The sequence below is a fragment of the Chinchilla lanigera genome, unplaced genomic scaffold (genome assembly GCF_000276665.1).
Source record: "Chinchilla lanigera isolate Chin_1 unplaced genomic scaffold, ChiLan1.0 scaffold00054, whole genome shotgun sequence".
Lineage (NCBI taxonomy): Eukaryota > Metazoa > Chordata > Mammalia > Rodentia > Chinchillidae > Chinchilla > Chinchilla lanigera.
Window position 1 is genome coordinate 11,748,001 of NW_004955455.1, and position 12,341 is coordinate 11,760,341.

Consider the following 12,341-nt stretch of genomic DNA (forward strand, 5'->3'; position numbering starts at 1 on the left):
AAAAGCGAGCTGGGTGTGGTAGTGCATACCTATAATCCCAGTACTGGGGAGGCTAAGGCAAGGAGGATTGCCATGAGTTCAAGGCCAGCCTAAACTAATAGCAACCTCAAGGCCAGCCAAAAAAAAAAAAAAAAGCAAAGCAAAACAAAACAAAACAAAAACCAAAAGGAAAAAGAGAATTTGTTTCCTCTTCCTGGAACGGCTAATATGTATTTTTTTTTTTTTATGCAACATATGTTTTTATTCTGGAGTGTCCTCTTGAGTTGAAGTTTCTCCTTAGGTGACTCCCGGGGCTTATCTGTTTCCTTCCTTTCACCTTGCTCGTTGAGTAATTCGGTCAAGAGTGAAGTATGGCAGGCTTTGCTGTTAGGTACAGTACTAGGTTAACAGTGATGAGCAAGAAGGAGGCCCTCCGCTTTCTTTCCCCGTCATCACTCAGAAACCCCAGTGCATTGTGTAAGTGCAAAAATAGGTTCAGAGAGAACATGGAGAAGAGGGAAACAGGGCAGGAAAGGTAGCCAGGGAAGGCCTGTGGGTGGGGAAGGAGTTCTAGGCCAGAAGAACAGCGTGGTGTGTTCAGAGAGTTTTAAATAGCTCATTATTGTTGGACAGCAAAGAGAGAGATGGGGAGCTTCCAAAGTGTGATGGGAGAGAGAAGCAAAGGTCAGACCACGAAGGATACCGAACCCCTACAAAGGAGCTAGGTCTATTGATGTGAACAGGCCTCTTATTTTGGGAACATGCTTTTGGTCCAAAGTTAAGAGGGCATGGAACTTCTTTCTTTGTTAGAAAGGAAAAAAAAGCTTGCATATATGAGGAATACTTTTTTAACTTTGGGACATGAGAAACTGAATCACCGCTAAGGACATAATTATTGTGTTTTTTGGAACAGCGGTTTTTGAAGTTTCCGGATGACCCAAAAGTTAGCAGTGAATACCTTGATCTGATTCAAAGTTTGCTGTGTGGCCAGAAGGAGAGACTGAAATTTGAGGGGCTTTGCTGCCACCCTTTTTTCTCTAAGGTGGACTGGAATGACATTCGTAACTGTAAGTAGAGCATATTTTTCCATTTGGGTGTTGGGATTGAGATATATTTTAGTGATCTGAAATTACTTGGTCCAAAGAATGTAGTGTAAATTATATAAATGTTTTAATTATGTACAAGAGTAGAAAAGGCTAATGATGTAACTGTCTTTGAGTAATAATTTGCTTTAAAATTGTGTGCATAGAACTGGGTCATTTATCAAACTGTGTTTCTGTGGCCTTTAGAGTATCATTTTGGAGTAAGTTGGAGGCCCATATTGACAGAGTTCAGAGGTTGTCCCTTACTTTGACAGTTTCCTTCCAGAGGAAACATAGACTTAGTTATTTCTTTCACAGGTTAGGAAAGAGATTCCACGGTTGGCAGCATGCCCCGGGTCCTGTGCTAATGGCTGAGCCTGTGATGAAACCATAAACACCTTGCTGTGTTCATTTGTTTTCCTCTGTAATACTGTGTTTGCTTACAAACGTGTAAAATCTATCTATCTATCTATCTGTCTATCTATCTATCTATCTATACTCATTCATACCTCACTTTATAATCAGTGCAAACTGAATTAATTCATTAAAAACAAAGAACGGATGTATTGTCAGTAAAAACTGAAAAGTGTGGTTTTTACAAATTGGCGAGTTTTCTAAAAGATTTTTTTATTCTTAGCTATGTTGCTGACTGAATATGATCTAATCGCCTGACCCGCAGATCAGCATAGATTACAGCCGGCAGCAAAGCAGTTGGCCTGTTTAAGTGTTTTATTTTTGGTGATGACGGGAGGTGGGGAAATGGAATCTGATTCTAGTTGTCAAAACCAGGCTTCCAATTAGAGCTCTGTTGTAATTACAGGTTGAGCATTCCTAATCCAAAAATCCAGAATGCTCCAAAATCTAAAACTTGGGCTGGGGATATAGCTCATTGGCATAAGTGCCTGCCTGGCAAGCACAAATTCCTGAGTTCAATCCCCAGTACTGCAAAAACAAAAACAAAAACAAAAACAAACCCAAAAACAAACAACAAAATCTGAAACTTTTTGAGTGTTGACATGATGCCACAAGTAGAAAATTGCACATCTGACCTTGTAAGGGGTCACATTCAAAACATAGGGGCACTAGGCTGGGATATAGCTTAGGAGTAGAGCATTTGCCTAGTATGTGTGAGGCCCTAGGTTCAGTCCCCAGCACTGCAAAAACAAAAAACAAAAACCAAGAAAACTCAGGTGCACTAAGAATATTATATAAAATTATCACTGGCTATGTGTATGAAGTGTACATAAAGTATAAATGAATTTTGTGTTTACATGTGGGTTCCAACCCCCAGATACCTCATTACGTAGATGCAGATATTCCAAAATCTGAAAAAAATCTGAAATCCAAAATACTTCACGTTCCAAGCATTGTGGATGAGGGATCTTAGCTTGTATAACCTCTTGTGCCTCCAACTAGAACATGAGACCGGTTAAGATCCAGTATTGTCCGCTTGCAGGCCATTTTGATGGTTTCTCTAAGTCTTTCTTGGCAAGCTTTTTTTCTTCTGTATGTTAGCTTTCTGTTGCTGTGACAAAATACCTGAGAAAATCAACTTGCAGGAGGAAATGTTCATGCTGGCTCACGGTTTCAGAGGTTTCAGTCCAGGGTCAGTTGGCCCTGTTGCCTTGGGCCTATGTTGGCACAGTGCCTCATGGCAGGAGCGTGTGGAAGAGGAGGTCTGTTCACTTCATGGTGGTCAGGAAGCAGAGAGAGAGAGACAGGAGGGAGTCTGAGTCTCCATATTCCTTCCAGAGCACACCCTGAATGACCTAACTTCCTTCTAGGAAGGTTCTACCTCCCAAAGCACTACTGACTGGTAAATAAACCTTCAACACATGCGCTTTGGGTGACATTTAAGATCCAAACCATAACATTCTGCAAGCCACACTGTTACTATTCCTAGACTTTGGTCAATGCTTTCCTGCCCACATTTACAAGGTTGAGACTTTCTAATCAGTATATATTTTCAGTGCATTCTTCCTTTTATACTTTTAGAAAGATTTGGAGGATTTCTTGTAGATGCTATTCAAGTACTTAATCTTTTCTCTTCATGCCATTTTATCTCTTCTTGAATAAGCAATTAATTTTTTATGTGTGTGAATGTCTGATTATGCCTAATAACATATCTTTGCTTAAGTAAGTCGGTGAATAGTGATTAATTATTGGAGTAACTTTATTTTGTGTTCTGGTGTAAACTTCAGTGTTGTTTTTGGTAATTAGTTTTTTTCCTTGGTATCTGAGGGGAACTGATTTCAGATCCCCCATGGATATAGAAATCTGAGGATATACAAGTCCCTGTTTACATAAAACTTATACATAGCCTCATATATTTATCTTTACAACTTATGCACATCCTCATAGACTTAAATCACTTGTGGATTACTTATAGTGCCGGATATGGTGTAAGTACTATGCAAAGAGTTGTTGCACTATACTGTCTGGAAAGTAATGACAGTGAAAAAATGTCCATATAAATATTCAGTAAAGATGTAGTTTGATCTTCAGATGATTAACTCTGATGATGTGAAACTCATGGATATGCAGGGCCTACTGTATGTCAGAATTCCCGGATTTTGTTTTAGTCTTTCCCTTTCAGGCTATTTATAGTTTTTAGGCTTGCTTAGTGTATAACTTCTTTTTTTTAAAAAAATTATATAGTACCTGGAGAGACGTGTGTCTGTGTTGAATGTGGTTCATACTGTCTATCATGAGGCACATCTGTGTTTTAAAATTTTTTTTTTGTTATTTTGGTGCCAGGGATTGAACCCAGAGCCTTAGGTGCATACTAAGCACATACTCTACTATTGAGCTATACCCACAGCCCAAGGTGTCTCTTTTGAAAGGCCGTGGTTATTGTGAGGGTGAGATAACATTGTGATGGGTCACAATAAAGGTATTATTTATATACATTGTTTTCATAGTTGATTCATCATGGAATCTGCTTCATTTTTCCTTACCCTAACAATATTAGATTTTTCCTTACCATTAACACAGGGCTCCACACCTTTCCCCATTTGTATCAGGGAGTTCTCACCCAAATAGATCCTGATTCTTAAAAACTCTGATGGTTTTCATTGACTGCCAGTTCCCAGTGTAATTAATGGCTGTGATGACTTGGAAAATATATTTGCTTCAAAAATCTTTTAACTTTAATAAACCTTTTATTTTGGGATATTAAGTTTATAGAAGGGCCGGGGATATAGCTCAGTGGCATAAGGGCTTGCCTGGCAAGCCTGAGGTCATGAGTTCGATTCCCGGTACCAAAAAAAAAAAAAAAAGTTTATAGAAAAGTTACAAAGATAGTGTGAGTCTGTACATACATTTCTTTAGTTGTCCCTACTGTTCACTTCTTATATAATACTGTCATATTTGTCAAAACTAAGATAAATATTTTTACATTACTATTAGCTAAACTTCAGATTTTGTTCAGGTTTTATGAGTTTTCCAAACTGTGTCCCTTTTCTGTTCCAGGAATCAGTCCAGGATACCGTATCATATTTGGGTGTTTATATTAATGGGACTAAGCTTAGATCCGTAGTGCAGTGCAGACAAGGGAAGGGCTGGATCTTTGCACCATTGAAGAATGCTAGTGCCTTTTCTTGGTGGTTATATAGCATTCCTCATTAATACAGTGAGGCCTGGTATTAATTTTAGTGCCTTTTAGCAGATTTTCCTGTTTTATCCTGCCCATTTGCAGTCAGCTCAGGGTTTTGTGATTGTGAAGAGTGCCGAACCCCACGCTCTTTGAGCTATTTTCTAAGTAGGTAACTCTAACATAAATTATGCCTTTGTCCAGTCCTATTTTTTATAAATGCGCATCAAGAGACTTTTCATCAACCAAAACACTTGATCATTAAGTTTCCCAAGTTCATGGTTGCTGCTTCAAAACCTTGTGGTTCCTGGCTGTTGAGTATTTCTGCTTACTTCAACGTGAGAGTGTCCTTTGATGAAAGCAACATTAGCCTCTCTGCTGTTTCACCCCTAATTCTTCTTTTTCTTGTTGTAACCAATGAAAGGAAGTACTGCTTAACACAGCAGGTAATAATCTTCAAAAACTCATTATCTCAAGAGGTGGTCCTGGCAGGATAGATAAATGCAGTTTGAGAAGGGTGTAGGCAGTTTTGAATGACCGAATTGGAAGTGGCTACTGAGAGAAACTGGGGCTTGCCTTGGCTTTTACATTGAGGTCAGGCAGAACATCTGCACCCTCCTGGGTCCTGCCCCTTGGGGTTGCTGTGGGCAGCACCATGTGATCCAGGGATCTGAGCCAGTGGAGGGATGCTTATGCTCCCAGCATGTCAAAAGCTCTGTGATGAGTTACTGTCACGCTTGTGGGTCACCAGGCGATGTTTCATTCTCTGCCTCATGCAAGGTTGTGTTTTCAGCTGCTTATTACTATCATTATTTCAAAGCTTCTCTGCAAGTTTCAGTAGGTAGTCTTTTGAGCATACCAAGTGCCCCAGGCTGTGCAATGCCAGTGATGTTTCAGATGCTGGGTAGGATTCTGGCTGCCTGATTTTCCTGGGATTTTGGAAAGCTAAAGCCAATCAGAGCTCTTCTTTCATGTCTTTAGGGGTTATTCCACCTTACCGGGGATCTTGTACCTGCTTCTGCCAATGGGAAGGTTTTGCTGCCTGATGATCTCTTTAATTACACTTTTGAAATGTCTTTCTCCAAAGAGATGTGATGTCAATGGAACTGGCACACTTGTATCTTTCACCCAAGACTGCCATGTCTCAACAGGGAGAAAGGCATAGTGGAAGGGATGATTATGGTTTATTTCCTTGAACATTTATGGCTAATGACATAAAGAACTTGTATTGTCTGTTACTCATGACCTGGGCTTTTCCTTTTGAATCTTCCTCCTCTCACTATTTTTACAAAGACACAGTAACTTGCCAAATTATTTAGATTTTTAAGATCATGAGCACCTCTTAATGGAGAGTACATTTTATTTTGATCTGTAGTGACTCAGTGGTGATTCCATACTGCTGACACACTGAAATACTCCCCTTCCAGATAGGTGTCTTTTTTGTTGTTGTTGTTGTTGATGATCTTTATTTCTTTTTTTTTTTTTTTTTGGCTTTTCTCCGGTACCGGGAACCGAACTCACGACCTTGCGCTTGCCAGGCAGGCGCTTTTTGCCGCTGAGCTAAATCCCCAGCCCCTGATGATCTTTATTTCTTACCTTGAATGGCCGTAGTGAAACCTCAAGTACAGAATTTTGTGGGTGCTGAAAGTGTGAGTGATGGCAGCCTTTGGATTAAGTCGTAGTGATTCGCCTAGCCCTGGGTCCCATTTGAACACCTTTGCATGCAAAAATAGCACCATGTGACTCCCTGGATTTTAATTCCTCTAGCATGAAAAGCAATACTGTTTAGGGAACACCTATTCTCTGCCCACCATTAGGTATTGAAGTATATCACACTTTATTACTTCAAAGCAACTCAAATATAAGGAATATTATACTTATCGTACAGCCGTGGATAATGTGGTAACCTGCCCAAGGTCATATAGCAAGTGAGTGAGAGGGTCTGAATTTGTGTCAAAGTCTGTCTGACTCAAAACCTTTGCCTTTTCTACAATACCATGTGTACCTTAGCATAAGTAATTGTTATCATGAATGTTGTTTGTAATGCTGGCAAACAGTAAACCGTGTCATCCTGTGGTGTGGGCTAATCTCTGGGTCTACTTAAAAACATTTGGAATTGCAGTAATTTTTGAATCTTCAAAACTCATTCAGGCATTTGAGCATTGACTATGTGATAAGTGCTGTATTAGGTGTTGTAGTTCTATTAAAACGAACCCATTGGGATGTGTTCCTGCCTTTATGGAGCTTAGAGTCTGAGATCTTAATGGGTCTTCTGCTTAAATAGAGCTGTGGTCTTGTTAAACTGCTGTACCCGCAAAAGATACAAAGTTTCATGCTTGTAGATTCCCCACTGGGTTTCTGAACGACATATGCTTGATTTTAAGGAAAACATAGACCATAGACAGTGACCCGGTGACCCCTTCTCCACATATAGCATCCTACTGACTCGTTATTCACCGTATGTCTCAGATGTAGACTGGGAAAGGAAAGGGGAATGTTAGATTGATAGCCCACTTCTAAATCAGGATTTACAGTCTGAAGATGAATTGAGAAGGCTCTGGATATGTCTTGTTTTCTGTTTATTGGGAATGGGGTCTCTTTTAGCACTGTTGACATTGGAACCAGATAATTCTTTGTTGTAGAGGCTATTGTATGCATTACAGGATGCTTAGAGCATCCCTGGCCTTTACCCACAGGTGTAAGCAGCACCCTTCTTTCTGCAGCTGTGACAACCAAAAATGTCTCTAAATATTGTCCAGTGTCTTTGTGAGGGGGGCGGGTGGGAAATTTCCCCCAGTTGAGAATTGTTGATTTAGAAGAATTGGCTGGGTTGTTACCAGGAGAGAGAATATTCCAGTAATCTCAACATCTCAAGATTGCCATTACTAACAAACAGCAGTACTGTTGCCTGGGGTTGGTACAACCCTCCTACTCACAGTGTGGTCCATGGTCTGGCAGCATAGTGTCACCTGGAAGCTGGTTAGAGAAGCAAAGACTCAGTCTTGCTAAGTCAGAAGCTGCATTTTAATAAGATCCCCAGGTGATCCTGCGCATATTAGTTTACCAAGGTGTACAGGAGGTAAAAATTAGATCTGTCAGTATTAGAATTTCTTGCTCATCTTTGTGGGTCTTCCTCACTTTGTCTTCTGGACTTGGGGTGGGAGGAAGCTGCATTTTGGCTGAGGACTCCGATGGGTGGATGGAACTGCCTAGAATTATTGGATTTTATACTCTGATTTGGAGGAATTTAAAGCTTTTCTCTCAGATAGACTTTATATCCATCATATCCTTCAAGATGATAGTTTAACCTGTTCTCTATCTTTTGATAGCAAAAAGGAATTTTCATATCTCCTGCCACCCTCTTTCTACTGTTTCATTTTCACTTTTAATTAAGAATAGAGTAAATGTCTTTTATAATACTTTTTATGCATGTATTATATTGACATGCCATTTATTGTGTCCCTATCGTGTACTAGGGCTCTGCAGAGCGTGTATGCATATTATTACCCCATTTACTCCTCCCCAGACACCTGTGAGTGTTTCCTTAGTACCACAATATACATGAGGACACTGAATCCTGACCAGATGAGCCTCTTAGCATGGAGCTAGTGCTTGGAATTGAACTCAGGTCTCCCTGACTCCAGGTTTTCTTTGGTTTTATTTATTTGAAAAGGCAGTATAGTCCATGGTAAAAATTTGAGTGACAAACGATTATACAGTGAAAAATGTCTCTTACAATACCCAATCTCTCCTTCTAAAGTGAACTCTTATTGTCGGTCTGCTGTATAACTTTCCAGAGTATTCCATGCTAATATAAACACGAGCATAACCCCTGCTCTTAACAATCTTTTATGCTGCTTGTCAAGAATTTGGAAATTTTTATTGGAAGATTATTTTCCTATATTTTTGGAAAAAATGAAGAAAAAGTCTTTGTAAGACCTTACCATGTTTATCCTTTGGATTTGCTACTTTGTCATTAATTCTCATGATATGTCTCTCTTCCAGACAAATGAAGACTTGTATGGGTTAGTTTTATTTATTTATTTTTTTTTTTCTGGTACCAGGAATTGAACTCACTACCTCATGCTTGCCAGGCAGGTGCTGTGCCACTGAGCTAAATCCCCAGCCTCCGCCTGTATGGTTTAAACATTAGTATTCTGCTTATTTATTTTAGTGCTCTGCCTACAGAATAGCATTGTTTTAATAGCCTGTACAGTTTGTGCATGTTTATTTATTTATTTCGGGCCTTTTCAGGTCTGCTTGTTTTGGGGTTCTTGTTGTTTCAACAGGTGTCTGGCCAGGTTTGTTTTCTAAGCTAGTTTGAGGAGGATGAAGTTGTGTGTACTTCCCTGCTGGGCTTGGATGACCCTGAGATGTGTGTCCCTGTCAGATAGCCAGTCAATTCACAAACAGGAGGAAGTGGTGAAGAGGAGCTGAGTCTCTTTAGTATATCAGCATGGAGGAGGAAGAGGATAGAAAGAAAGAGGATGCTATAGTAGCAATGGCAGAAATTCATCCTACCGGAAACACATAGGCACCACCTGGCAGAATGTAAAAAAGGAAAAATGAAGAGATATAGCCAGTAACTCTTATAGTCTCTTAAGGGATATGCAGGGGAATATTTATGTATCTCTTGAGGGCTGTTGTGTGTTTAGAGGGTAAATTATTAAGAGGAGAAAATAGGCTACACAGATCTAAATGCTTATGAATTAAGATTATAGGATTTTTCTCCTCTAGTTTGAATTTAGAGGCCACCACCAGAGATGTTTAAAATGTATATTTGAATTTACCCCAAGATAAATGGAGACAGCTTGTCCTAGAGATAATTGCAGTATTAAGAAGATAAAAATCTACAATATTAAGAAGATAGAAATCTGGATGAAGGAAATATCTAGGTGGGAAAATAAAGTCAAGGTTACAAACAAAAACAGAGAAATGCCTGTTATGTTGTCTGATAAAGAACAGTTTGGGACTCTCAGCTTCCTGGTAGCCAAAGCAAAAAGTAGAATATAAAATTTCAAGAGCCTTTGTATGTGGGAAAAAAAATGCAGGATGGGTTAGTTTAGAAAAGACTAAATTCTTTTGAATACTGAGCTTTGTGGTATTTTACTGCTGGGTTTCCCATGAATGAGGCTCCTTGTAACAGGATGACAACATCCCTCCAATATGTGCCTTGGTAATTTTCATATAGTGTCCCTATCCCACTTAGGTAAGTCAATTCTAAATGAGATAAAGTGATGGAGGCCACTATGAAGCAGCCCCAAGCAGGACTTAAATTAACCAATTGGCTTTTTATGTTTACTTGTGTACAAAGCCTAGGCCACTTGTCTGGAAGTGGGTGACAGACTCAGTAAGTGAACCTCTGTGAGTCACTAATCCCTGCTAAAACCTGCAATGGTGGATGAAGCCGGAAAACCTCAAAGGATAAGACAAGATCACAGCCAAGGACACCTGGGTCTGATCTCAACTAGATAAAGACTATAGCCTCAGGCACCTCACTCCTGGGTGGATTAGTTTAATCCTTATTAAGGATTAACTTAATACCTTACTTGGAGAAGTCCTTGAGTGATTTTGCCCTTCTTAAATACTCCCCTCCCTTCTTCTGATAACCAAATAAATATGGGCCACCCAGAGAAGGTCTTAGTCTTAGTCCTGAGAGAATCTCCAACTCTGTAAGAGGGCTTTGATCCTCCTGGAGCCCTGAAATCGTTCCATTCGCCTCTTTTTATTTAGCCTTCACCATACACTCGTTTGGGAGATTGCGGACCTGATCAGCCCACAATAACTAAGGGATATTATTAACCCAATAATAAAATAATGCCTTTCTAGAGGACAAAGAGAAATGGGAAATAGGCTTATTAGAAAGCCCATAAATTAGGGTCCTTCACCCTTAAATTCTCATTTTTGGGGAAACCTTTCATAAGCAAGCAAACATAGGAACGATTTGGCCGAAGATTCAAAATGCTATTAAACATCTGGGACTCTATTCAGCAGCCAACTTCCTAATCAGTTCTATGAAGTGTGGTGATTGCATTCATGCTCATTTTCTGGGGGTGAGAGTTGGATAGAACCAAAGGGGATGATTGGCAGGAGTCACAAGGGATGAAAGCATAAGGACAAAGAGTAGGAGGCACAGGTGGTTCATGACTGAGATTTTGGAAATGGTTTCTACTGTCTCATTTTAGAGAAAATAAATGGTGATGGAGCATCGATCTCCAGCATTGGCAGTTTGGGATATAAGACCACTCTTCCTGTCCTTCACAATTCTGCCTTATAAAGAACTGATAGCCAGATAGGCACCAAAATATCCACTTAGCTGTGGGCAAGGCAAGTGCTCAGTAACCTTCAGTGGAAGGCTGTGGGAACTTTGCCCGTCCTATTGAACAGAAGAATAGTATGCTTTCCCTCATGGATAGGGAGACCCTGCACAAAGCTACTGAGAATCAGGCGGATAAGAGCTGTCAGTGGGCTGAGAGCCAGGTCGCTCTAGATATAAGCAGTGAGTGAGAGGGTATAAAGCTTGGATCTTACTGCAAGGCACACTTGTCCTACCTTCTAGTAAAATGTGGATGGTGAGTGTCCAGCTCTGATGAGTCCAGTGTGTTCATTCTCCCACGTGGAAGGAAGGAGTCAAAGGGTGAGAACTTATAGGATAGAAGCCCCTTATTCCAGGAAAAGATTGAGCTAAAATATTTGCCTCCTAGCAGTTGGCAACAGCTTTAATGAGAAGTGATAGACATACAAAAACCCCGCAAATTTTAAGTGCGTAGTTTAATAAACCTTAACCTGTCTTATATCTGAAACCATCAGTCTCAGGATGATGAGCATGCGCATCAGCCCTGAGAGTTTCCTCATGTTCCTTCGTAAATCTCTCCTCTGCTTCTTCATATCCCTGTACTTGTCCCCAGGCCACAACTGTTCTGCTTTCTCTCAGTGTAGTCTAAGTGATGTTTTTTGCTGGTTTGCTTTTGTTTTTTGATTCAGGTTTTTGCTGTGTTGCCTAGGTTGGTCTCAAACTTCTGGGCTCAAGTGATTCTCCCACTTCAGCCTCCTGAGTAGCTGGGACTCCAGGTGTGTGCCATCATGCCTGGCAAGCTTGTGTTTTCCAAACTTTATATACATTGAGTTATACAATCTGTACTTATTTTTTTCCTGGCTTCATTCATTCAATATTATTTTGAGATTCACCCATGCTGTAGCATGTTATCAGTTGATTTCATTTTATTGCTGAGTTGGAGTCCCATTGTATGGATATATCACAATTTGTTGTTTTAGTCATCTGCTGATGGACATTTGGGTTGTTTCCCAAAATGACCACTTGAAGTTGCTTTTAATCACTTGTGAACATTCTGTGGAGAGTAAACATCTAGGAGTAGAATGGCTAGATGATACGGAATAGCCACATGTTTAACTTCTTAGGAGACTACATACTTTTTAACAGTGGTTGTCTCATTGTACATTCCTATCAGTAGTGTATGAGAGCTCCTCCTCTACATCCTTGCCAGTACTCCGACAGGGAGATTTAAAATCCCTGTGTCTTGGCATATGATCAGTTGTGGAGACAGGCTTAAATGTTTTCAGATTAAAAAATTCTCAGAATTTTTGTGTGGTGTGCCTGTAATCCTAACACTTGCGAGGCTTGAGGCAGGAGGATCCTTTGAACTCAGGAGTTAGAGACCAGCCTGGGC

The 12,341-nt window shown here is 40.1% G+C and overlaps 1 protein-coding gene across 6 annotated transcripts in view; it reads left to right on the forward strand.

Annotated features, from left to right (window-relative positions):
- Cit (citron rho-interacting serine/threonine kinase) overlaps positions 1–12,341 on the forward strand; it is a 166,748-nt gene that overhangs the window by 42,986 nt on the left and 111,421 nt on the right. For all 6 annotated transcript variants that reach the window (XM_005396520.2, XM_005396522.2, XM_005396521.2 and 3 more), the window contains exon 9: positions 893–1,046. In XM_005396520.2, coding sequence (XP_005396577.1) covers positions 893–1,046 — 154 coding nt within the window. The remainder of the gene's footprint in view (positions 1–892; positions 1,047–12,341) is intronic.